At 36.0% G+C, this 26,017-nt stretch overlaps 2 protein-coding genes across 2 annotated transcripts in view; one reads left to right on the forward strand and one right to left on the reverse strand.

Annotated features, from left to right (window-relative positions):
- DCUN1D1 (defective in cullin neddylation 1 domain containing 1) overlaps positions 1-25,715 on the forward strand; it is a 33,218-nt gene extending 7,503 nt beyond the window's left edge. The window contains exons 2-7 of the mRNA XM_082839185.1: positions 4,977-5,193; positions 6,416-6,584; positions 8,783-8,913; positions 18,612-18,694; positions 18,933-19,029; positions 20,386-25,715. Of these exons, the coding sequence (XP_082695311.1) occupies positions 4,977-5,193; positions 6,416-6,584; positions 8,783-8,913; positions 18,612-18,694; positions 18,933-19,029; positions 20,386-20,465 (777 nt within the window). The 3' untranslated portion in view covers positions 20,466-25,715. The remainder of the gene's footprint in view (positions 1-4,976; positions 5,194-6,415; positions 6,585-8,782; positions 8,914-18,611; positions 18,695-18,932; positions 19,030-20,385) is intronic.
- Positions 117-973, reverse strand: LOC309961665 (adropin-like; the record flags this gene model as incomplete). Its single annotated transcript, XM_082839128.1, has 1 exon — positions 117-973. One exon carries the CDS (start codon positions 971-973, stop codon positions 746-748), a length of 228 nt encoding a protein of 75 aa, XP_082695254.1. The 3' UTR covers positions 117-745.
- Positions 25,716-26,017: the final 302 nt, after the last annotated feature.

Here is a 26,017-nt window from a genome sequence, read left to right on the forward strand (position 1 = left end):
ATCCGGAGCCTGTGCTCCGCAACGGGACAGGCCACAACAGTGAGAGGCCCGCATACCACCAAAAAAAAAAATATATATATATATATATAAAGGCCTTGGTGTCTTTTTTTCTGGAGTTTAGACTGAATTTGAAACTTAAGGGTGAGAGATTGAAACTTAAGGGTGAGATTCTATTCAGAATAATAGAAATAATGAATTTTAATTTTTTGCTTTTAAAAATGTTACCTGTTAAAATTATTTTTATTTAACTAGAAAATAATTTTCCATGTTTATTGTTTTTCTTGATGGAAATACTTAAAAGAGGAATTTTATAACTTTATGAGCTTTTTTTTTTTTTTTTAAGCCGTAGTTCCATTTATTATCCAGCAAACAGTAGGAGGACCAGAGGAGGGGCCCAGCCTCGACACCCTCCCATTATTGCCATGGATTGCTTCCCCAACCTCGAGGGCCTAGAGGCGCTTGGCCTAGGGGGCGGGTGGACCCAGCCCCGACTGCTGGGATGGAGCAGAGTCCAGATGGCCCTGGCCCTAGCACCAACTCATGAACCCCGACCCCAGGCCTGTCTACCGAGGGCCAGCAGAGCCCCTCTTGGGCCAGGCCGACCAGACTCTGGGCTGCTGGGTCCAGCTCCAGACAGGCTGGACTCTGAGTTCTGGACCCTAGGCTGGCTGGACCCTGGGATCCCGATTCCAGGTTCCAAGTGGGGTGGACTTAAGTCCCAGACTCCGGGCTAGGCCTGGGGTCTTCAGGGATGCAGCAGGTAGCTGCCTTTTCGGCTGAGCTGGGCTGGGGGTGCCTTCTTGGGACAGGGGCCAGGGCTGGAGTTGGGACTGGATTTGGAGAGGGAGTCGATGTTGGCAGAGTTGGAGTGGCAGGCCCAGCAGAGAATGACCCAGAGCAGCAGCAGCAAGAAGCCTAGGAGGCCGTTGCAGATGATGGCAGTGAGGGCCCCCTGGGAGATGGCTGCCCCCATGCCATGATGGGCAGCATCCTCAGACAGGCACAGACTGAGAAGCTGCCTCGATGGCAAGGCCCATGTTGAGGCGGGACTCTGGTATAGCCGGCCTTCCAAGGAGGCTGTCCTGTCCACACACTCAATGATTCCCGGGCAGTGAAGATGTTCACCTGTAGTTCCGAGCCTAAATTGAGCCCGGTGGGAGGTTCCCGGGCAGCGGTATGCTGGGCGAGACTGCTGCTCGGAGCCTGCGGGTGGGAGGCGGGGCAGTGGGAGGTGGGCAGGGGTGACGTCCCCTCCCCCGGCCCTCCCCGTGGCCGCTCCCCGGGGCGCGCAGCATTATTTTTTTTATTATAGTTTTTCTGAATCCCTATTCTTCTATCACAGTAGACTTTGTAAGTTCAGTGGTCATACACTTGACTATATGATACTTGGCTACATCCAAAGTATTTGATTTTTTTTTCCCAGATAAACTGTTATTTTAAATGTAACTCTTAAATTTCTTGAGTGGAAAACAATTGCAAACATGCTAGATTTAAGTATTAATGTATATTGATAACCAAATTTTCTTTTATTTTGGAAAGATGAGTAAGTAGGTGCTTTTTACTGGTTAGATTATAGTAATAATAGTATTTCTAACTTTGGTAATCTTTGATGCAGTTATTAGCTTTCTATTACAAGAGACAGCATTCCTTTATCTCCTTCCTCCTCTTTCCTCCCTTCTTCCTTTCTCCTTCCCCCCGTTTTTGCTAGAATTATAAATAATCAGGGTATATTCTGTATTTTATACATTTTACATACTTAGCCAATATTGAATTTCCTTGAAAGTTTGATAATCTCCAGATAGTTTTCACATTTGAGTCCTGAAGATTGTATTGCCTAATCTTATTTAATGACCACTCTAGTTCCTTTTAAATAAGTCTTAAATAGTATGTACTACATTTGAGTGCTGAATCATTGTAGTTGTCATATGTTTTTGCTCTTAGGAAGATACCCACTGGGTTTGTAGTAGAAACAAAGACAACCCATCTGTTATTTCTTCCACCTCAGTTTTCTATCCACCCTCTCATCCCCTATAAAATAATTCTTTGCTGGCTAGATACCCTTTTTCTCTTCCTTAAGTTGATAGAAATTTAAACCTTTGAGCTGTACTCAGAAAATCAGAACACCTTGCCTGGTGCCCTCTTGTGGCCTGGGAAAAGGGGGTGGGAGTGTTGTAGCTCTCCTAAATAGGCTTGGGGAAAGGGCAGGTCTGTGTAGCCCACTCCAACTTTCCTCTAGGACAGCCTTTGGGACTACAGAATTGAGTACATCCTCCGTAGTGGGAGAACAAGTGTTAAGATTTATTCTAGGCACAGAGAGATGACAGAGAAATGGTCAGAGTACATTTTAAGTACAAGAAAGGGGAGGGTACTTATCAGACTTTGCAGAAATGGAATTGCTTGTTACTACTTGGCCTAGCAGGAACTCAGACTATCAGTTCTCTGCGAGGTATCACTCATTAGCCTCTGTGGTGTTGGAAATGGGTAGCTGCAACCCTTTTTCTTAAAAAATACTGATATTGCCCCATGTACTGGAAATTTAAACCAGTTAAAATAGTTTCTATTTGCATATACATAGACATTATTGATTACATATACTTTTATTTCAAATAAGATACGAAATGGAGTTAAAGAATTCACTTACATAATTCTGTTATTAGTTTTTATGGATAAGACTGTGTTTTAACTTGGTCCCCCCAATTTTCTAATATTTTGCTTTCCAACAGGAAGTCTTTGGTAGAGTGAACAACTCTTTTAGGCTTGCACAAGTGACTTAAGCTGTGTTTTTCCTCCCTCTCTTCAACAAAACTGATTCAAGCTTCAGGGGAGAACACTGGATTTAATACTGTATGGTAAAACCCCCAATAATCCTGATTGTTTTGCTGCCTTTAACTTTTAGGAGAATGGAAAAAGGTTATACAGAAAAGTTATGTCAGGTTTAATTACAAAGTAATTTCCAGGTTGTGGCCTGTAGTTGTTATACTTCTAGGTTAATCTCCAGTACTTTGTACAGCATTGTACAGTGGTCAGTGATGATTATAGTGACCCTTAGGTACTTCCCTGTTCTTCAAAGGATTAAAACATATGTCAGTATACTATATCTCTTAGATACTGTATCTCTTATGTATACTATATCTCTTAGAAAAGTATACTAATTTTAAAAATGGCTCTCAGTAACAAAAGTTGAAATCAAAGTGGTTTCCTTTCAGTTAAACAGTATATTAAAATAAGACAGGTATCTTCCTTGGCATTTGATTTCATTGTGGGTTTGTTGCAATTGAATAACATCTTGAGGAGAGACTTTTCAAGAGGGAAGACTCCTAGACATTTGAGAGATGTGTCCCATAATAAGATATGAGTTATCGGGTGTCCAGAAGTGGTAAAGTTATTTGTGAAATAACGGGAGGTTAGTGAATTTATAGTTTCTCAATTTTAATGGAGAACAGAGATTGAGATTTTAATCTGTAATCCTAAGCAATAACATATTTACAGAGAGAGAAGAGTATGGCTGACAGATTAGACTCCAGGGTATAAAAGATAGGGTTGGTTTTCATATTTGATTTTGCATAGTCTTATTTTTAGTCTGTGGTAGGTAGAAATATTTATATCTTTGGTAGCCTTTTTCCTGAAAACCTAAAAAGGTTTATAAATATGTACAGCAAGCAGTGTGATTTATGGAAAGATTACTAAGACCCAGATTCATGAGAGCTTTCTGTTCTTGTCCCATTTCTACTAATAATAACCTGGGTGATTTTTTAAAATAAATTCCTTAACCTTTGGGGTCTGTTCTCTCATCTGTACAATCAGGTGGTTGAGGTTTGTGATCTGTCAGTTTGGGCCAGATCAAAAATGCTGGGGTTTTCAGATGTGTTGCTTAAACCACAGAACACTGTATCTATTAATGTGTGTCCTCCTCACATGCTTTTTTCCCCTTCATTTGCAATAATAGCTCAGGAAGAACCCAAGTATTTTGCTGAGAGATGGTATTAGGACTTGCGAGAGGGAAGAGTAATACTGGGGAGGCTGAAATTTCACAGGAGACCAGCTTGGGTGAGAGGAGAAAATGAACATGGCCCTTGATACTGGGAGAGAGTGGAGGGCCTAATTGCCTTGCTTCATTTTGCTTAGGGCTTAGATGAGAAATGAATATGTGTCAACACAAGGCCAGTGAGAGAAGGTTATTACAGTAGGCCTGAGGGTTAGAGAGAACGTCTACTAGATTCAGGCTAAGGGAAAGAGATGATTCTTTCAGGGTGAAAAAGAGAATTCTGTTAAAAATTACCTTTGTTGGAAGGATGCGGGGGGTGCTTGTTCATATTTCACTGCTTCTGATTTGACTGAAAATATGAGGAAATTCTATGGATAATTATCTTGGTTCCTGGACATGCGAGGAGAAATGCAGAGTTCTCACATTCTGTTGCTTTCTCACATTGGTAAAAATAGCAAGAAAACAAGGGGGTAGGGTAGGGGTGAGGTTGGGGAGAATTGCACCCCATATTCTTTATAATGGGTTTTAGGACTGCAACAAATACCTGTTAATCTCGTTGTTCCTCAGGGTCACTTGACTGTTCTGACTGGCTAAATAATGTCACCATTAGTGACGTTAGTGGTGGTCTTCCTCACCACTCCTTAAGCATCCCTTAGAGCTTTGTTGCTTGGTTAAGCTTTTGAGAGTAGCTCTCCTTCCCTTCGAGAGCCTTTGTACATGCTCACAGGACCCAATTTTAGGAGAAATGCAGGGTGGGTGAACTTCTGTTGCCTCTGTCCTAGTTTCTTTCCCCAAATGATACCAATTTTGTGTTTTAGATTTTTTAAAAATTTGTCTTTCTGATTAATAGATCGAAAATAAGTCTTGAACTAAACGTTTTAATATTTTATGAGGAAAAAGTACTGCTAAAAATGATTTAGTCAGCAGTATAGAAATACTTAGTCTTTTGTGATGTTACACAGAGTTTCAGTTGATTTTCTGGTTTCAATAGAACAAGTTGAAATCATCGCAGAAGGATAAAGTTCGTCAGTTTATGATCTTCACACAATCTAGTGAAAAAACAGCAGTAAGTTGTCTGTCTCAAAATGACTGGAAGTTAGATGTTGCAACAGACAATTTTTTCCAAAATCCTGAACTTTATATACGAGAGAGTGTAAAAGGATCATTGGACAGGAAGAAGTTAGAACAACTATACAATAGATACAAAGGTGAGTGTTTGCTTGTGACTTTAAATATTTTGAACGAGGTTTTCCAAATTTACATGCTTCTTGTGAGAAATCAAATGATACAGAGACCATTAATTGGGTGGATACAGAGCTCTTTAGATCTTAGAATTACTTTAAGAAATCTAAAAAATTATTTTCTTCTTTTCACTAAAATTTCTTCTTAGTGTCTTTATTTCCTCCCCCTTTATCCGCCCCCCCCACCCCCCGCCTTTCCTCCTTTGTGATCCAATTTGAGAATGAGGGCTGGGGGACTAGGTTTTTTCCCTCATTTTCTTATAAAACTCAGCTGAGTGGATTTTAAGAAAACCTGCCTAATAATTTTAATAACCTTTAAATAATTATAAAGTAATATACACTTAAAAAGTTAATGCAGAATAGATTGAATAAAGAAAATGTTAATAGTTTCTCCATCTTTTGCTTATTTATTCTCCTGAGGGAACCAATATTTAATAGCCTGGTGTCCAACTTTCTGTGTCTTTTATGTTTATGCAGAAATATGTATGCAAAAAAAATTTCAAAATTTTTCCAAAAGTGGGATTATATTTTATGCATAGCTCATGCCCCAAAAATCAAAGGCTGTGCAAATTTTTTATTCCTAGAGATGTTAGCAAATCACATTTGACAACAGTGTATGAGTGCCTCTTTCTTCTTGTATTTAAATTTTTGCTGTCTGAAAAGTAAATATTGATAGTTGGGGGTTTTCTTCTTTAATTTGAACAACAGATGTTTGTATTGTGATTAAAATTGAATTGCAGAGTTTATGTTTTTTTCGATATTCTTTAAGAAGTGATTTCTGTAGTGAAATGAACTTTAAGAAAGAAACAATTTCTGTGTATAATACTGTTTAGAATGCCTCTGTAAAATGTGGCTATGTTCAGTAAAAATCCTTTATCCCTATATAGGAATGTCTGATTTTCTGAATGTGTGTTAAGTATGGAACTTTTTTCATATGAATAAATGAGACTTAAAAATCAGGTGCCTATCTGGATATATATCTTGCTGTTAATTGTAAGAATGCTGTTTTAGGGGCAAAGTGGCTTTAAATATTACAGGGGGAAAATATCTCATAGAGCAGTATTGCTTCATATTTTTGGTCTATCGTGATCATTTAAAAAAATGGAATATAAAGCAATACCTTTCTCAGTTTCAGTAGTAGCACAGTAAAGTATGGCACTGATTTCATATTGCATTGTTGTTTTTGAAGATCCTCAAGATGAAAATAAAATTGGAATAGATGGTATACAGCAGTTCTGTGATGACCTGGCACTGGATCCGGCCAGCATTAGTGTGTTGATCATCGCTTGGAAGTTCAGAGCAGCAACACAGTGCGAGTTCTCCAAACAGGAGTTCATGGACGGCATGACAGAATTAGGGTGAGTGTATAATTACCATAGGAAATTAGGTACGTTACTGTGAGAATTACTGTGGAACTGACATTCGTGCCCCCAAACATTGCTATAGATAGAAATGGGCTAATATGCTAGTTCCTTCCCATGTCAAGTTATTTGTGTAGTTAGTACAACCTACTCTATTTGCCTTATGCTTTTATCATTTGTTTCTAAGGGAGATTGACTAATGTTAAAATTACTATGCTTTAATATTTTATATGGGTAAGTGAAATGAGCAAGTTTTAAGTTATTTCCTAATGTGAGGCTGTGAACTCTGAATTTATAAACAAACTCCTAGAATTTAAAATCTTGGAAGTTACTAATCACTTTTTGTTCTGCATAGACCTGGACAACTGATTAGCTAAATGTCTTGGTATAAATAGATTGAAAAGTCACAGGTAGCAGTTTTACCTGTGGCCTTTAGTTGTCTGTATTTGATGAAGCTCCAAAAGTATTCACTTTGTGGATCGGTAACAGGCTGCCCTTTCTGTTCTTAGTGGGTGCTTTTGAATGATAATAGCTAAACACTTTTTGAACGTTTATTTTCTTTCAGGAACTATGCTAAATAAGTACTGCACCTACCACTTCACAACAACTTTGTGAGAGAAGTGGTGTTTATATCCGCATTTTAGAGATGAGGAATTGGAGGTACAGAGAAACTAGAGAGGTAGTATTAAAGCCAGGATTTGGGCTCAGGCGTTCTGATTCTTGGGCCTGAGGGACATTGTAATCAGTCAGGGTCCAGGCAAGACACACAAACCATACCAGTAATTTGATCAGGGTAAATTTAAAAAATTGTTTTATTGTGTAAATGGGGTAAAAGAAAACTCTAAGCATAACAAAGGTGGCAGTTGCAAGAAGCTGCCATCACCCCTGGAACGGAGGGAAGGAAACAAGGAAGGAGCCTAGACACTTCAGAGGATCCCCACAAGGCTGAGATTCCGACCGCAGAAAACAGTGCGTAGCTGCTGTAGGAGCACGCTGCTTGCCTTGCCTGCTTCTCTGGTGGAGAAGAAGCTCACTAGGGGCCACTTGCTGCAGAGCCATGCAAGTTGCCTCCATTGGTGAACACTGCAGGGACCTCCCAACACGCTGAAACCCTTGCTCTCCGCAGAAAACAGACTGGGATAAGAAAAGTTCCTTCGTCCTCTTCCAGCCTTTCATCGCCCTCTCTTGGTAGAACCTAATAGTGAACCAGCTGGCAAGAAAAATGAAGTTTCACAATTTGTAGTCCACTGCAGATAGTCACAAAGTAGGGCAAAGAAGGGTGAGTTTAAAGCCGAGAGACGATAAATTAATAACTGGCCTAGCCACTATGTTCTACAGCCAAAGCCAGCCTTATCCTGAACTTGCTGAAATGTTCTATGCCAGGACAGGTTTCATTAGAACTCTTTTTTTTTTTTTCCATTTAAAAGTGAGTTCATGTAAAATGTAATGAACTTCCAAATCAAAATTTTAATTTACAAACTAATCTGGGAGGTGTTATAAAGAGCATGGAAGGAACACAAAAGCAAAAATGATTTGAAGGAAAAAAAGTGGAATGCTTGGTTTGTGGAATCTATAACAGATCGAAGATTTCTACCTTATGGCTGTTATGTGGAAAGTAGGACTTGGTACTTGGACCCTTTCAGCTCCTTGGAAATTGAATGCTTTGCACATACAAAGTTTAATATTGATTTGAGGTAACTTCAGTTGGAGATGGTTGGAGATGATGTTTATTATGATACTTTGTATATATCAAGAAGTTTTCAAGAGGAATGCTTGTTTCCTCACCTAGTCAAGACACTATGCTTTCAATTTGTTTGGAAGCTAGACATGTGATTTGTTACCATGTAAGGAATATCTGCTACAGTTTGAACTGATGATTGTAAAGCTGATTACTATACATTCTCATCTGTTCACTACAGCTGACTTCTACAATTTGGATGTGTTGACAGTCCAGTGAATTACATAATTAAAAGTAATAGCCCATTTCTTTTAAAAATAGTAGTTATTTCTAACATTGAATCACCCCAGATCTTTTCTTCCTCCATGTAACCCCATACTTGTTTATGTAATGTAAAAAGATGAAAATTTAATGGATTTTTTAAGAAGTTCTATGAAATATAAACTGTTGTAGGAATAAATGTTCTTAATATATAGTGAAAAAGTTTATCTTTTATAAACTTAATTTTACACTATAGATGTGACAGCATAGAAAAACTAAAGGCCCAGATACCCAAGATGGAACAAGAATTGAAAGAACCAGGACGATTTAAGGATTTTTACCAGTTTACTTTTAATTTTGCAAAGAATCCAGGACAAAAAGGATTAGGTAAGAATTTTTAAAAATTATATTTGGTGTTTTAGATATATTCAAATACATTGACAGCATCACGTTTGTAATAGAAAGTTCTGTGTTTTGAGCATAAAGTCATTATCAGTTACTGAAAAATACTGAGAAACAGTGAACTTCTAGTTAATCAGAAAATACCCTGCCTATTCAATAACAGTGTTACCCTGGATACTATATGTGAACCACTGATTTTTTTTTTTTTTTTAAGAACTACAATACAGAAAATAGTTGTTAAAATTCCACTGACATAGGTATGTATGTTTGATCGTTTATTTTTCAGAAGATATTATAGGATCTTAGGCTCATAAGTTTTTCACTATGTATCTGTTGAAATAGCATTGTAAGATTTCTGAGTCACAGAATGCCAGATAAATGTATTCTTTTTTGGTGTGAATTATTTGGAAACTATAAGAAAGAATAAAAAAATGATTGTCATTCATAATCTTATCCAGAAATAGCCACCGTTAACAGTTTAGATCAGTCAGTTTATACTGTAGAAACAACCACACATTTGCTTTGGGGATGGCTAAGGGAAGTGGAGGTAAAAGCTACAGTGTAATTTGCAGGTTATTCAGAAAAAGTAAACAGTAGCACATAATGCAAAATAATAAATATGAGTGTGAGGGTTTTAGATAAAAGGAGAAATGAGTAAAGCAGGAATGGTTGGGAAATGCTTCCTGGGCAAGGAGTGATGAGAACTAAAGGATTTGATATTTGCCCAAGGGATGATGAAAAATGTTCCAGGGAGAGGATAGTTATTAACGAAGGTCTAAGACTTCAGAAATAAGCTTGGCTTCTTTGTGGAAGAGAGAAAATGATTTGATTTTAGTGGGAATGTTTGTTTGGAGCTTAAATTGGTGAGATAAGCCTTCTTTTAAAAACAGGACAGAAAGGCTTAAATTGGAATTTATGGGCAATGGGGATGCACTGAAGATGATGGTGGCAGTAACAGCCATTTAATATGGGGTTTTGGTGTGCCTGGCAGTGTGCTAAATACTTTACATACACTGCCTCATTTAGTGTTTAACAACTTTATGAGTTATTCATTCTTTCATTCAGTAATTCACCAGCTGCCATGTGCCAGTCATAGAGTGCTAGACATTTTTTATCCTTATTTGGCAGATGAGGGAACTGAGGCACAGCAAGTTAAATAACTTACCCAATGATGGAAGTGAGTTTTTGATTTTGAAGATACAGTAGTTGGAGAGGCTAATAGGGGCCTCTTGTACTAATCATTCTTTTTTAAAACATAATTCCTCTGTCATTTTGTTTATTTATTTATTTTTGGCTGTGTTGGGTCTTCGTTTCTGTGCGAGGGCTCTCTCCAGTTGCGGCAAATGGGGGCCACTCTTCATTGTGGTGCACGGGACTTTCACTCTGGCGGCCTCTCTTGTTGTGGAGCACAGTCTCCAGACGCGCAGGCTGAGTAATTGTGGCTCATGGGCCTAGTCGCTCCAGGGCATGTGGGATCCTCCCAGACCAGGGCTCGAACCCGTGTCCCCTGCATTGGCAGGCAGATTCTCAACCACTGCGCCACCAGGGAAGCCCCTGTACTAATCATTCTTTATATTTTAGATTAGAAAAAAAGCTTTGAGAAAAGGATTATGTGACTAGGAATTAGACTGGAGGAAGTGACTGAAAGCTAGTAGAAGGGATGAATATACAACATTTGTATTTGAGAATTGGCCTAAAGAGTGACTAAATGTGACTGAATTAAGATTTACAAAATACCTATTAAGCAATATTCGAAATAATGAAGTCTCCTTTCCAATTAATTTAGGTTGCATCTTATTCTTACAGGAAAATTCTTCATTTTGCAGGCAAAATAAGCTGGGATACCTAGTGTTAGTTTCTCTATCTTGTATCTGTGGCCACAAGTTAACTGGGCTAGTTTTTCTAGTCTCCTCTTTTCTTCCCACAAATAAAAACCAATTTACGGGGGCTTCCCTGGTGGCGCAGTGGTTGAGAGTCCGCCTGCTGATGCAGGGGACACGGGTTCATGCCCCGGTCCAGGAGGATCCCACATGCCACGGAGCGGCTGGGCCCGTGAGCCATGGCCGCTGAGCCTGCGTGTCCGGAGCCTGTGCTCCGCAACGGGAGAGGCCACAACAGTGAGAGGCCCACGTACCGCAAAAAACACACACAAAAAAATTAACGTCTTTGAACTTACATGTATATACTAAAAGAATTATTTCTTTGTGTTTAGAAATGTAGCACAATGTTTTGATACCATTAGAGAAAATGTTTTGAATCTCAAGTGTTGATTTAAAGGGGCTGAACCTATTCCTTAGATATAACCCTACCCCTTACTAGAGCACAAAATAAATGATGTTTTTGGGTGACTATGTAGTCTTGATATTGAATCTTAGTTTTTATTATATTTGGTGAAGATAAAGCAAAATTAACATTTTTATAGCTGTTTTATATATCAATATGATGGTAAATTGGAATTTTAGATTACAGGAAAAGTTGAGAAAAATATTGTGCTGAAGAATTCGATTTTAAAATTATGTTTTATTCTATTATGTAGTAAGTATTGAGCTTAAGAAAAATGTAACATTGTTTAATGGGTATAGACTTTCTGTTTTGTAAGACGAAGAGTTCTGGAGATTCATTGTACAACACCGTGAATGTAACTAACACTACTGAACTGTACACTGAAAAATGGTTAAGATGATACATTTTATGTATATTTAACCACAATTTAGAAGTTGTTTTAAAAAAAGCCGTGAACCATAGAATATACAGCACAGAGTTGGCACAGAGTGAGCCCTGATGTAAAATACTGGACTTTAGTTAATAATATTGGCTTATCAGTTATAAGAAACATACCACACTAAAACAGTATCTTAAAAATAGTGGAAATGGGGGGAAGATGGGGTAAAGGTTTATGGGAACTCTGTACTTTCTGCTCAGTTTTTCCATAAACCTAAAACTAAAAAAGTCTTAATTTAAAAAAAAGAAAAAGTGTAATAAAAGACAAATCATAATTTCTCTTTTTGTTTTGCATTGGTATTGGGTGTCAGGAAATGTAATGACTTGCTTAGTTGAAGAACTTAATTAAAAAGAAAACAGTTTTCTTGACAGCCTTTCTAAGGGTTCACAGGGCTCTTAAATTATAATATTTGGCAGAAAGGAATTAGGAGATCGTAGGAGAGGAGGTGAGGCCCAAACAAATTGGCAAAGAGCGACAGTGACAGCACTGCGGTTTATTTATAAATAGCTGTGCTAATTCTAATGAGAGCTGGTGTTTTCCATATTTTCTCATTTTCTATAACCTTATTTCTTGTGACACCAGGATAGGGTACTTCCTCTGTCACCATCTGCTTCAGTCATCTGCCACTTCTGATGGTCTTCTGAATCTTAAATTTGAAAGGAATTTCATAAGTCCTGTGTTAAATCTAACCTATGCAAAGTAGCACCTGTACCTGATGCTCATATGGCTTTTATGTTTGAATATACAGGGTGGGGATTGAACACACATTGTTTTAGAAAGTGGTCCATTCTTATCACAGAATACTCTTCCTTTGTCTTTATAACTTTTACCATTGTTCTTATTTGACCTTTGCTGCAGCACAAAGGAAGTCTAACCATTTTTTTTCTCATTTATCCCTTCTCCTTTTTTTCAGGTCAGCATTCCAAATTTTAACTGTTCTTCATTTGAGAAGACCTTTGTTATTCCGTTGCTGTCACCCCTAGATAACATTCCCAATTTCTCAGTTTCTCTCAAAATAGAGTTCTTAAAGCTGAACATAATACTCCAGAAGGAGGCTATTTAATGTAGAATACTATGGATCTGTTATTTTTTGCGAGACTGTTCATTCTATTAATTTGTTCAAAAATTACATTTGTTTTTTACAGCCATGGTATTTTTAGGACCGTCCTGAACTTTCTTAAAGTCTGTAGGTTATTTTCTTATGAACTGTTGTGGTTCAGCTAGAATGTTATTACCTGTGCAGTTGATTTAAACATTTTTAACATTACTTGTTAAACATTCATTTAATATTCAGAAATAATTTTATAGAGTGTTTTTAATGTGTATTTTCATTTACGTAATCCCATTTGTTTCTCATAACAGCCCTTGGAGCTAAGTAAAAAACCTCTTTGTCATAAAAATGAGGAAACTCATGGTCAGAGAGCCTGACTTATTAAGGTCACATAACTTTAGAGTTGGTAGAATTGGGACTCAACCTCAGATCTTCTGATTCCACATTTTATATTCTTTTTATTATATTATGTTGTGCTAACTATAGATATCTTTAGGTAAATTAAGACTTTGTGAATAGGATTTTAAATCCCCATTTATCCTCCCTAGTGAGTTGGCAACATTTTGTTCCCCTTAGGGATGGTTTTTGGATCCAGTCTCAATTCATTTCCATATTCATCTGTCACTCAATTGATCATCTTTTATGAAACACATTGCCCTTGTTGATTCAGTTTGAAAGAATGACACTGGGATTACCTCTGTTTGCATTTTTAATTTTATTATAAGGGCTTAAGGATTCATTCTGCAAGTATCTCAATTTTAGGTAATACTACTATTATTAAGACTTGCTTGTGTCTTTTTCTCTGTGTTATCCTTCTGTTTATTCTAACTGCTGTTGTTGCTTCTTGTTACATTATTACTGACTTTGTTCTCTTTCCAATACTGCTTCAGAATCTATAATAATAATTTTTAAAATTATTAAAAATAAACAATAGTAGTAGTAAGGACACGTTATTTACCAGGCACTGTTCCAATGTTTTAGGTGTATTCACTCGTTTAATTATTACAACAACCCTGTGAGGGTAGATACTGTTATCTTTTTTTTAAACTGAATTACCAAGAGGTGAACTTAGTTGCCGGAGGCTACTTAATTAGTGGTGGCGTTGAGATTTAAGAAGCTAAACTACTATATTAAACCACTTCTCTCTAGCTGGGCTATTCCTTTGTCACTCAGACATTTCTAACTAAAGGGCAGCTTTCCTTCCTCTCCTCTCCTCTCCTCTCCTCCCCTCCCCCTCCCCCTCCCCTCCCCTCCCCCCCTTTCCGTTAGTGTGTGTGTGTGTGTGTGTGTGTGTGTGGCCGTACCGTGCGGCTTATGGGATTTTAGTTCCCTGACCAGGGGTTGAACCTGGGGCCCTGGCAGTGAGAGTGCTGAATCCTAACCACTGGACCACCAGGGAATTCCCTAAAGGGCAGTTTTTCATATGCTTGCGGCAATTGACATTTTATCCCTGTGCAACTTAATCTTATGTGTTTCAGCTCCTAATAATAACATTAATCTTTTTGAATATTCCTGTTTCATCCAAAAACATTTATTGGCTGGTTACTCTGAGAGCATAGAGTTAGGAACATCTTAAGTCTGTCTGGGTGAGTTTGCAAAGTCTTCAGAAAGATTATAATTTTTGAGCCTTGAAGAATGAATATATGTTTTCAAAGCCAAAAGAAAAAGAAGACATCTCTAATGTGGAGAGATTAGCAAGTTCAGTTGCTTAGAGGTGAGAGACATAGCACCTTTGAGAAACTGCAAGTAAGTTCATTTGACTAGAAATGTAGATTTTTATCTGAAGGCAGCAGGAAATATTGCAGATTTTAAAAAAGTTAATAGATTTTATTTTTTGAACTGCTTTAGATTTACAGCAAAATTGAGCAGAAGGTACAGAGATTTCCCAACTACTCCCTTCCCCCACACTGCATAGTTTCTCCCATTATCAATCCCCGCCAGAATGGTACATTTGTTACAGTTGTACCTACATTGACACATCATTATCATCCAAAGTTCAACTTCACAGTAGGGTTCACTCTTTTTTTCTTTTTTTAATTTTATTGAAACATAGTTGATGTACAATGTTGTGTTAGTTTCTGGTGTATAGCAAAGTAATTCAGTTATATATATATGGGATACATATAAGATTCTTTTCCATTATAGGTTATTACAAGATATTGAGTATAGTTCCCTGTGCTATACAGTAGGTCCTTGTTGGTTCTCTACTCCATATATAGTAGTGTGTATATCTTAATCCCATACTCCTAATTTATCCCTCCCCTAGGGTTCACTGTTAATGTTGTACATTCTATGAGTTTGGACAAATGTATAATGACATGTATCCACCATAATAGCTTCATACAGAGAAGTTTTACTCTCCCTAATAAACCTCTGTGCTCTGCCTGTTCATCCTTTGCTCCCTCCTAACCCCTGGCAACCACTGATCTTTTTACTCTCTCCATAGCTTTGCCTTTTCCAGAATGTCATATAGTTGGAATCATGCAGCATGTAGCCTTTGCAGATTGACTTCTTCACTTAATAATATTATTATGCATTTGTTTTCCTCCGTATCTTTTCATGGCTTGAAAGCTCATTTCATTTTGGCACTGAATAATTTTTCTTCATCTGGATGTACCACAGTTTATATATCTGTCTACCTACTAAAGGACATCTTGGTTGCTTCCAAGTTTTGGCAGTTATGACTTCTGTAAACATCCATGTGCAGGTTTTTGTGTGGATATAAGTTTTCAGTTCATTTGGGAAAATACCCAGGAGTGTGATTGCTGGATCACATGGTAAGCGTATGTTTAGTTTTGTAAGAAACTACCAAACTGTTCCAAAGTGGCTGTACTATTTTGCATTCCCACCAGCAATGAATGAGAGCTCCTGTTGCTTCACATCCTCGCCAGCATTTGGTGTTGTCAGTGTTTTGGATTTTGGCCCTTCCAAAAGGTGTGTAGTGGTATCTCATTGTTGTTTTAATCATTGAAGAATTTTAACATGGAAGTGAAACCAAATTTATATGCCTGAAAGGTCCATCTGAAAGCAGTGTGGTCCTTTAAAAGGTGTGGAGGCAGAACCAGAGGAAGAGAAATTGGTTATGAAGCTGTTGCAGTGATTTAGCTAGACATGAAGAGGCCCCTAGCGTAGGCCCTAGCAAGGGATGGAGAAAAGAGAGAGATTTAAAAGGTGCTTAGAAGCCAAAATGAGAAAGCTTTGATTGAAAGTGTGATGAGGAAGTTAGTCTTAACCCCCATTTGGGGATATTTGGAAATATGGGGGGGTATTTTTGGTATTGTTGTAACGACTGAGGGCTTCTACTGGGATTAGGGGTCTGCTAAATGACCTGCAGTGCATAGGACTTCATTTCCTTACAATGAAAAATTGTGTTTCATTGAGAAACACTGTAGGGTGATGACATTCATTGAGAGAAAAGAAAATGGTAGGTCTGTAGTTCAGTTTGAGCCCTGTTGAATTTGAGTTGTTTGTGGATATCCAGTTGAAGATGTCCTTAGGCAATTAGATGTAAGAATCTAGAATATAGAAAGAGTAGTTTCAGATTTAGGACTTGTTAGAGATGGTTTGAGCATATAACTTGAAAAAAGGTTAAGGTTTGAAAAATCTACTGAGAGAAGTAGAGGTGGTTATTGCTGACGTACAGTGTTATAGAACATCAGCATTTAATGGACAAATGGAGGAAGAGGAGCAGTAAAAGAAAATAAGGCCAGAGAGGACAGAGGAAAATCAATAGAGTGATACCATTAAAGCTGAGAGAAGCGACAGTTCCATCCAGGAGGTGTACTCAGTTTTGTCAAATACGGCAGAGAGCCAAGTAAATTAAGGACTTAAAGGTTTATTTGGCAACCAGAAGGGCTTGGTGACCCTTCAGAGATTACTTTCAGTGGGGTGAGTGACGGAGGTGGACACTAGTTTATAGAATTAAAATGTGTGGTAGGTGAGGAAATTGGACAATGAATGTAGATTACAAAAAGTTCTTTTAACTACCTGAACTTTCAAACATCATATATGTACACTCCTATTCTTGTAAGATTCTTAGGTTAGTATATCAGCTGAGAAATGGGCCTTTATAGGTGTCTCATGGTTTACAGTTATTTGAATACTTCATTGTTTCTCATCCTTATTTTCTAAAAATTAATTGAAAAGGGAAAAAAATGCTAACACTAGTAATAAGCTTAGTTCTCATAAATTTAATGCATTTGAAGTGAAGAAGGATATCATTAAGCATGCTAATAACAGCAAATCCTACTATACATGCTAATAAGAGCGATCTTACTGCACTTAAGCTAGACAATTATATGTTTGGTTGGTAAAGAAAAGAATAAAATTAAAGAACCTGGAAGGAATATTTGGTATAGAGCTTTAAAGACTGCAAAGATTAAAAAGGAATTGTGATTAGTTAGGGATTGTTGTCATATTTCTAGTTCTCTTAAAACATGGGGATCTGAACTTGACTTTCAGACATGTTTTCATGAGCACATTAAAAATAAAAGTAGAAGACTCCATGTACTCTCTCAAGATGATCTGTGAAGGGAGGGAGAAAGAGGGTAGCTTGTAAGGGAATGGAGAGATACAAGAAAGATTTATTAAAGATAGGTGATAACTTGAGCATGTTCCTTTGTGGAGGGGAAAGCTGGAAGACAGGACAAAGTTGAAGATACAGGGAGAGAAGAAAATTAATCAGTAGACCAGATTCCTTGAAAAGGCAGGGTGGCATATTGGATCCATAATAATGGTGTTAGGGGCTTAACCTTGGATGGGAGAAGAGGCACCTTTTCCAAGGAAACTTGTTCATTCAGCAGTTTCTGAATGCCTACTGTGTGTTTCAGTCTGCTAGTTTGGGGATATGTAGTCCCTATCCTTGAAGAGGTTAGGGTCTAGTGAAGATGGGGGATTTTTTGCCTTATGTCCTATATGTTTTTTTTCAGGTAGGATGTGAGCCTTTTTCGAGTCTTTCCTAGTCTTTCATGATTCCTCAGATTATCCAGAGTAGTTTGGAGATCATATCTAAAAGGACTTTTAAGTTACTTGGGGTGTAATTTTTCCTGACCTGGAAACGTAAATATACTCATAAAAGCTTGACCTAACTACTTTAGTTCTTTGAAAGAGATCATAGTTCTTTCTCTCTGTTGTTATGACAGATATAGTTTTTTGTCATGTGGTAATATTGCTTCTTTATCCTTATCGGCTCCAAAACCAGTTAAATAGTCATTTATATCCTCTTCATCAAACTTTTAAAAAGACAAATCTTAGTTTATTATTAATTTTAAATTTTTAATATTCTTAATGGTCTCCTTGAGGATGAGTCAGCCAACAACTTGGAGCGTAAGATTGGTTAGGATTGTGGGTAGTAATTCTTTGCATTACAGCTTATAGGTGTACCTCAGTGATTTACAGCTGGGGACAGTTTTGCCTCCCAGGGGACCTTTGTCAATATGTGGAGATACTTTTGGTTGTCACCACTGGGGATGGGGCAGAACTGCTACTGGCATCTAGTGGATAGAGGCCAGGGATGCTGCTAGTGCTGTAATGCACAGGACAGCTTCCCACAACAAAAAATTATCTGCCCCAAATATCAAAAGTGCTGAGGTCAAGAAATACTGGTGTACATTAATATTTGAATACTTATGAGCTAGTCGAACATGCTTACCTACGTTATCTTATTTAAACTTCAGAAACCCCTTATGAGGTAAGTGATATCCTTCTTGCCCTGAAGGCACCATTCATTTGTGATGGAAGCAGGATACAAAGCTTGGACTTAACTCTATAGGAAATTTTTATTATGTAAGTATTCAGGACACAAGCCTTTTTTTTTTTTAAAGGCTATCTTTTGTCTTACCTGGTGTTTTTTTTTTTCAGGGACAAATATTCCTGACATTTGAAGTATATAATTTATTTTTAATATTACAGATCTAGAAATGGCCATTGCCTACTGGAATTTAGTGCTTAATGGAAGATTTAAATTCTTAGACTTATGGAATAAATTTTTGTTGGTAAGTTCATATTTTCTGCAGTTCGGTGTTTTCTCTAAACTTTTGCTTTGTTTGAAGATAAATTAACATTTTAAAGCATAACTAACTCATTTCAGAGCATGTAATGGACATAGAATGAAAAATTTGATTTCCAGAATTTTATTACATAGGTTGTTTTGCATTCTTGTATTTGGCATCATCTGGACTGTTTTTTTGAAACTCTTTTTAGTGATTTGGATGCTTCTTTTTTTTTTAATAGGAACATCATAAACGATCAATACCAAAAGATACTTGGAATCTTCTTTTAGACTTCAGTACAATGATTGCAGATGACATGTCTAATTATGATGAAGAAGGTAATGAACATTTTGCTCTATCAGTTTTTTGAAAAATTTGTCTTCTTTTATCACACACTCTTGAACTTCTTGTCTACTTCTGTTTTTCTTAGAGTTAATTTCCTTCTTCTGAGCTTTTATTTGTGCTCTTCTGAATGTATGAAATGCCTTTATCCTCTTTACCAATCTGCCTTGTTTCCTTAAATACCAATTCTGTGTATTCATGTCTTCCAGAAAGGCATGAGTACTTTTCATCCATGTTTTAGATTTTCAGTTTACTTTAGGAACCTATTCTTTTCTTAATGTACTTTTATAGTACTTGTATATGTATTTTTTGTTGTTGTCTGTTTGTTTTGTCTGTGAACTTGATTGTAAACTCCTTAAGTTTAGTGACCTTGTCCAAATGGAAACGGACTTTAGTTTCCTACTGTAGTACTCTTGGCATTCAGTAAATATTCACTGATTGAATGCTTTTCTGCTGTTTCTTCATGTATGTATAAGGATGATTTTGCCATCCACTATCAGGACATGTGCTTTTGTTTTTTTGGAGCTGGCAGTGATTTACATTCGTTTCTTCACGCATACTTACCTAGTTCCCCTTGAGAATTAGCAGGATTCTTTTTTCTTGATATTGTTGAATAGGCAGAGGTATTTTTTGAAAAATCTCTAGTAACCTTGGTCTCCTTAAAAGTGTCCTGGAACTACTTAATGTAACCAAAGATAATGTTATTTCCTTATCTTTGTTTTCATTGTCATGTATTGTCTTCTTTAAGAAGTGAGAAATGACTGATAATTGATAATTGTGCTTTCTGTTAGACCTTACACAAAAGTGAAGAACTTCCTGATTTGGAGGTTGGCATAGAGAAGAGGCATGTATAGAGGCATGCATATATGTAATTTAAAATCCTTTAGTAATTTATTATCATGAAATAGGTTAGAGTTTGATCCTTGCTGTTAATTTCCTTTGTAAGATTGCCACAAAGTGCAAAAAAAGATTAACTCCAACCTACTGTGCTTTCAGCAGCACTGGCAGCATGTCATCATATCAAGGTCAGATTTGACCAAATTACTTCAGTGGCCTGGCTTCAGTGGCCTTCAGAAAACCATAATATTATTAGTTACCAGAAGGGTTATTTTTTTATCATTCAAGGAATTATCAAGTATTGGAATAATAGAGAAGAGAGAAAGGAATACTCTAGGTAGAAACTCTAAAGAGCTAGAAATTTGGAAGTCCTATCAGTGGGAATACTTATAATGACATACTTTAACAATTATGGGGAAGATATTTTTAAAAAATAAAGGATTCTATTAAAATGTTAGCCTTATTTCTGCTTTTCTTTCTTTCCTTTCTCCCATCCCCCCCCCCCCCGCCCACAGGAGCATGGCCTGTTCTTATTGATGACTTTGTGGAATTTGCACGCCCTCAAATTGCTGGGACAAAAAGTACAACAGTGTAGCACTAAAGGAACCTTCTAGAATGTACATAGTCTGTACAATAAATACAATGGAAAATTGCACAGTCAATTTCTGCTGGCTGGACTGAACTGAAGATCAATCCTCACAATTCAGACTGAGGGTTGAGACAAAACTTTAAGGATACATCTTGGACCATATCGTATTTCATTCTTCTAATGGTGGTTTGGGCTTGTCTTCTAGTCTGGGCCGCTCTAAACATTTATTATTCCAACATTGTGGATTTCATCTTATATCTGTGGACCATCCTAGTTTATTCTCCCATAAGTCTTAGAAGCTTTATGGTGATTATTTTGAAGTTTCCATTCTTGCATAAAGCACAATGCTGTCTTCATCAGAAAACAGTTTGGCATAAGAATTAAACATGTGAACATCACAATTTATAAAAACTTCTTAAATATATGCTTTGGGCTAGTTGCAAAGACTATGCTGATAGCACTTCCAGTGAGAGTGATATATTTAAGTGTACCAGATCTGGAATGGTGTTTTGGTATGGGGGGATTTTTTTTTTTCCTGGCAAATCACATGTATTGTTAACGTGAGTAGAGTATCTGTTGAAAAAAAAGTCAAAATAACCAACGTGAAAAATTTTTAGGATAACTTGGTGTGCCTACCCAAAATTTTACTGTGTTTTAGACCCTCGATTTCAGAAGGTTCCACAGAACTAGTCTGCACTTATCTTACCCATGTTTATATATAGTTGTCTTACAGGGGGTTTTATTTAGAAAAACATCTGCATAATGTTAGATTCTACTCCTGTCTACATTATGCACTCCATAATTGGATTTCATTATGATTTTGAAACGCTTATATGCCTGTCGAGTAAGTTAAACTATTTAATTTGTTTTGAATGTTTTAGATTGCTACATAATACAATATTCTAAATTTAGGCATGAGGGTTTATTTTTGTTTTTTGGGGTTTTTTTGGTCAGCGCACTATGGAACACAAATGAAATTCTCTTAATTTATAAGAAGATAGTAGGAATTAAATTTTGAAAATGGTTGTAATGAGCCATAAAGTTCAATTCTTATAATATAGGTACTGCTCTTTCAGACAAATAGTCCATTTTTGATGACTTCTTATTTTGTTGAAGTTGCTTTAACTGCTAATCACTGTGGTTGCCAAATATTTCAGGAGCAAAGATTTTCAAGCAGGCATGCACTTGATGCAAAGTACCAATCTGGCTTCTATTTTCGTAAATTATTTAATTTTTACTGTTCTTTGTTTCACTCAGATTAGCTCAGTTTTCACATCAAAGCAGAACTCTGTCTTGTATGGTTTTTTTTTTTCCCTTCATTACAAGACCCATGAACTGCTTTCATGCTGAAAGTGCTCATTTCTTTGTTCACTTCTTGACCTGTGAAGAAGGGTTTATTGCTTTCTTAAACATTTCTATAAGGCAGGTTAAAAAATGTAAAATTTCTGATATTGGATGACTGGTTTTTAGCAGGAGTAGATTTTGCTTGGTGTATCCAGGCACTCTAAGTTCTAATGTTGAAATTATCAAAGGTATGTACTTCAGAATAGCAGTACATTATAAGGTATATGCGGAAATGATTTTAACAAACAATGATATATTAAAACTACTTTTTATTTACGATTTTGAAATTGACTAGAAAGCTTTCCCCATAGATATTAATATTCTAATCATAACTTTAATTCAAGAATATGATTCTATCAAAAGAAAATTTTGAAAATTTCTATTCAGGTTACTGGAATTGGTTATTAAAAAAAGAAAAGAAAAAAGAAGAATCCTGCTGCTTTCAGTATTTCCTGATTTCATATTTGTAAATATTAAGAGGAACTTCAATTATGAAAAATTTTTAAAAGATATATATATATAAATGTACTATTTTGTTTCCTGTCTTGAAGATTTTGAGTTATGGTATTGTTTTTGAATTGATTAATTAATTCCGGTATGCTGTGTTTTGAAATGAGATCCGATTAGCTTTTTTTCCCCAATATAAATTGTTTTTCATAAAAGTCTGATATTGATTCGTGGCCTAGTGCCTTGGGTTTTACAGACTTTTCCTTTTAAATGCAAGACCTTTTCAACAAAATAGTGTTTGTCATCAGTTTGGTACTAAACATTTATAATTACTATGTAATTATAAACAGAAAAATACATAAAGCTTTGAATATAATCATGTAGCATAAAAGTTAAGGTTGTTAACTCTATGATGGCATCTTAGAATTAAACAATACTATTACTAGGGCTGAAAAGAGAAGACTGATTTAATGTGGTGTGGTTATTCTGAGGATACATGTCTGGTTACAGGGAATATTTTGTACTAAAAAATGCTTACACATAATGGCCGTGTGTGTGCGTGTGTGTGAAAGAGAGAGATTGACAGGTTGAAAGAGACACACATGCTCACACACACACGCACACACACACACACACACACAACTTGAATTGCTTTAATTCATTAGTGTTTCAGTCTTCATTCTGGTAAACTCCCCATGCTGATTCTTTGTTTTAAACTGAACCACAGGTACAGTTTCCTTTTTGCCAAATGTCAAAACAGGTACACATTTTACAATGTAATGCTTTTTAAATAGTAAAGTGTATAAAATTAGAAGTGCCCACATATAAAAATACTTGAGATCAAGATTATCTTTAGTGACTATCATCTGCATATCTCTGTAAGTTCAATTGTGTTTCTTACATCCCTGTCATATTACCAACAGAGGCAATAAAAGCTTCAGTGAAATTGCCATGACTAAATCTTTTCACATATTATTTCAGTGTAATACTTTTAAAGACTAAAATATACCAGAAAACTTTTCCAGAAAGGATAATTATTTATGGAAAGAGCATTATAATGGCAAGTTTTGGGGAGAAAAGACATGCCAAGTCTTGTTTACTACATTTAAAATGTTTACAACTATACTGGGCTGCTTTATTTAATTAACAGTACTGTAGTTGTGTAATACGGCTTTGTAAGTATGTGTTCTTCATTAGACTTTTAAAAAGTTTTAATGAGAGAAAGAAAACTTAATAAAATAACATGGGAAATCTTTTATATAATATGCTTACTGGGGAATTCTTATTTAAGCAAGGTATACTATTTTTTTTCCTCAGAAAGATTTAAGTGAATGAAGTATTCATCTATTTTTTATTTGACGATAATCAAGAGGTTTGAGTAGTTGTAGCCAGTTTAATGTGCACTTTGCTTAGATTTTTAAAAACATGTTACAATGAAGACTACGTATTGTAAACCTTCTGTAACTTTTACGTATGAATGACAGAAGAAAGTTAAACCTAATGAAAGAATTTTGGAATAAAAAAAGGAAAGTGGTGCTGGGGAAATTTATTATAGTTCACGAAGTATGCCTTTGTAAACCTGAATCAACTTTTAGCAAGAATTAATTTATGGAGTTCTAAATGTTAAATTGTGTATATTTAATAGAAAATACTTACTTGACACCTCAGCAGTTTTCTTTAAATGTTACTTTATACTCTTAACAATATGATTTATATTGCATACATAGATGTTTTGATAAGATTTTATCAAATTTGATAATGTAATGATAAAATGTTTTTAAAATGTGAACTATTTAACATATAACTTAATATCTGAGGACGCAATACCTGAATTGTGATTTCTACATAATGTGATAATTAGGGTTCAAATTATGGCTCATCATTTAATTGATTATAAACGAGTATATTTCTGAACTCTTTACTTGCCTCCATTTTTACAATCATATAGCAATAATTTCTATTTTTATTTTATAAAAATGTGGTGAAGTTATATATCATGATACCTTTACCTTTGATTTCTGAAGGGGAAGGGGTTTATATTTTGTAGTTGATAAATTTGAAAATTCCTAATAGTACAAATCCCCTTTTCCAGGTTTACCCTATTTGTCCCTATTTTGGTTGAATATTTGCTTGATTTGTACCTGATTCTGGAGGCAGATAGTCCTGTTTTTTTTTTTTTTTCTTAATTCATAATACAGTTACATAAATGGTTTTACCAGAGCATTCTTGCCATCTATTTTCTTTACTGCCTGTTGGGTAATTGGCATTTCTTACTGACAAACTCATTTATTTGACCCTTTTCCACTAGGCTCAGTGTTTTGTGTTAATGTGGCTTTTGAATTCTCTTTTGTTGGTCTTTTTTTAATCTGTCATAATAAGGAAATTATGATAAAATGTGCACAGCCTTTGTAGTAGATGGAATTCCCAAAAAGTAATGTCTTCATTTATGGAGTTTTAAAGACAGATTATTTGGGGAATCATTTTATAATTAATCCATTTTAAAAATTGAGTTCCTAATATATTTTTAATCAAGTATATCCAAGTTTTTCTTAAAAGTATTGCTTATGTATTTTCAGCTTACCTTTTCTGTATTTGTGCTGTGCAGAAGTCAGTGTAGCTTGTAACTTAAAGCATTTGTTTTCAAGCCATACCTTGAGGCTGCTGTATTTATGAGGTTGGAAGCTTTCTATTTTATCTCTTGTAGGTTATTGGCGTTTCATATGAGATTTGGTTTGGGGAAAAGATGTTTGGTTAAAACAATGTTTGTTTTAATGACTGGCTTATAGGGAACATAACCTCTTTGGCAGATTTTTCAGTGGAATGGGAAGAGATGGAGTCAGAATCCATCAAATAAGTTTAAAACAAACAATAATTTTTAACCAAAATAGTGAAAACAAAGCTTGATTTGAAACTTCATTGTTTCAAAGTTTGGAAACTTAACAGACGGCAGCATGTGAGTAACTTAATGAACAAAGCAAAGAAAAAAAGGATAATATTCATTTTATATTTAGAATGTATATATGTATTTAGGTAGATGTTTAATATAACTACTTAAATTTTTATTTCAGGTTCTGAAATATTTTAAGAAAACATTGGATCTAACGGAAAACTTGAGCGGTGCCAAATGAGATTTTTATGGAAACGAACACTGTAGGGCATAAGTTTAGGGGAAAACAAAATGGCTAAGGGGAAATACTAAGGAAATACTAAGCTCTAGACAGTGATTTTTGTCACATAGTTACATGACATAGAGCTTAAAGAGCAATATTTGATCAGTAAGGTTTAGAGATGTGTGTACTTGGAATCCTTTGAAAATAGCCAGTTTAGTTTTCAATATTCTTAATCCTGAGAGTATGTTAGAATTAAATATATTGAAATTATATGAAATGAAAGCCAGAGCTTTAAAATGGTCATTCTTAAGACTTTATTGTGATGGTACTCAACAACAACTTTATTGAGCTATAATTTACACACCGTAAAATCCACCCATTGTAAGTGTATAATTCAGTGGTTTTAGTAAACTCATGGAGTTGCAAAACCATCATCACAATCCAGTTTTAGAAAATTTCCATCAGCCCATAAAAGTTGCCCTCCTGGTCCTTTGCACTTAGTTCCTGTTCCTACCCCAAGCCCCAGGCATCCACACTAATCTGTTTCTATAAATTTTCCCTGTCTAGAAATTACCTGTGAATAGAACCATACAATTTGAAGGCTTTTGTATCTGGCTTCTTTCCCTTGGCATAACGTTTCTGAGGTTCATCCGTGTT

The sequence above is a fragment of the Leucopleurus acutus genome (genome assembly GCF_964270905.1).
Source record: "Leucopleurus acutus genome assembly, chromosome: 5".
Taxonomy (NCBI): domain Eukaryota; kingdom Metazoa; phylum Chordata; class Mammalia; order Artiodactyla; family Delphinidae; genus Leucopleurus; species Leucopleurus acutus.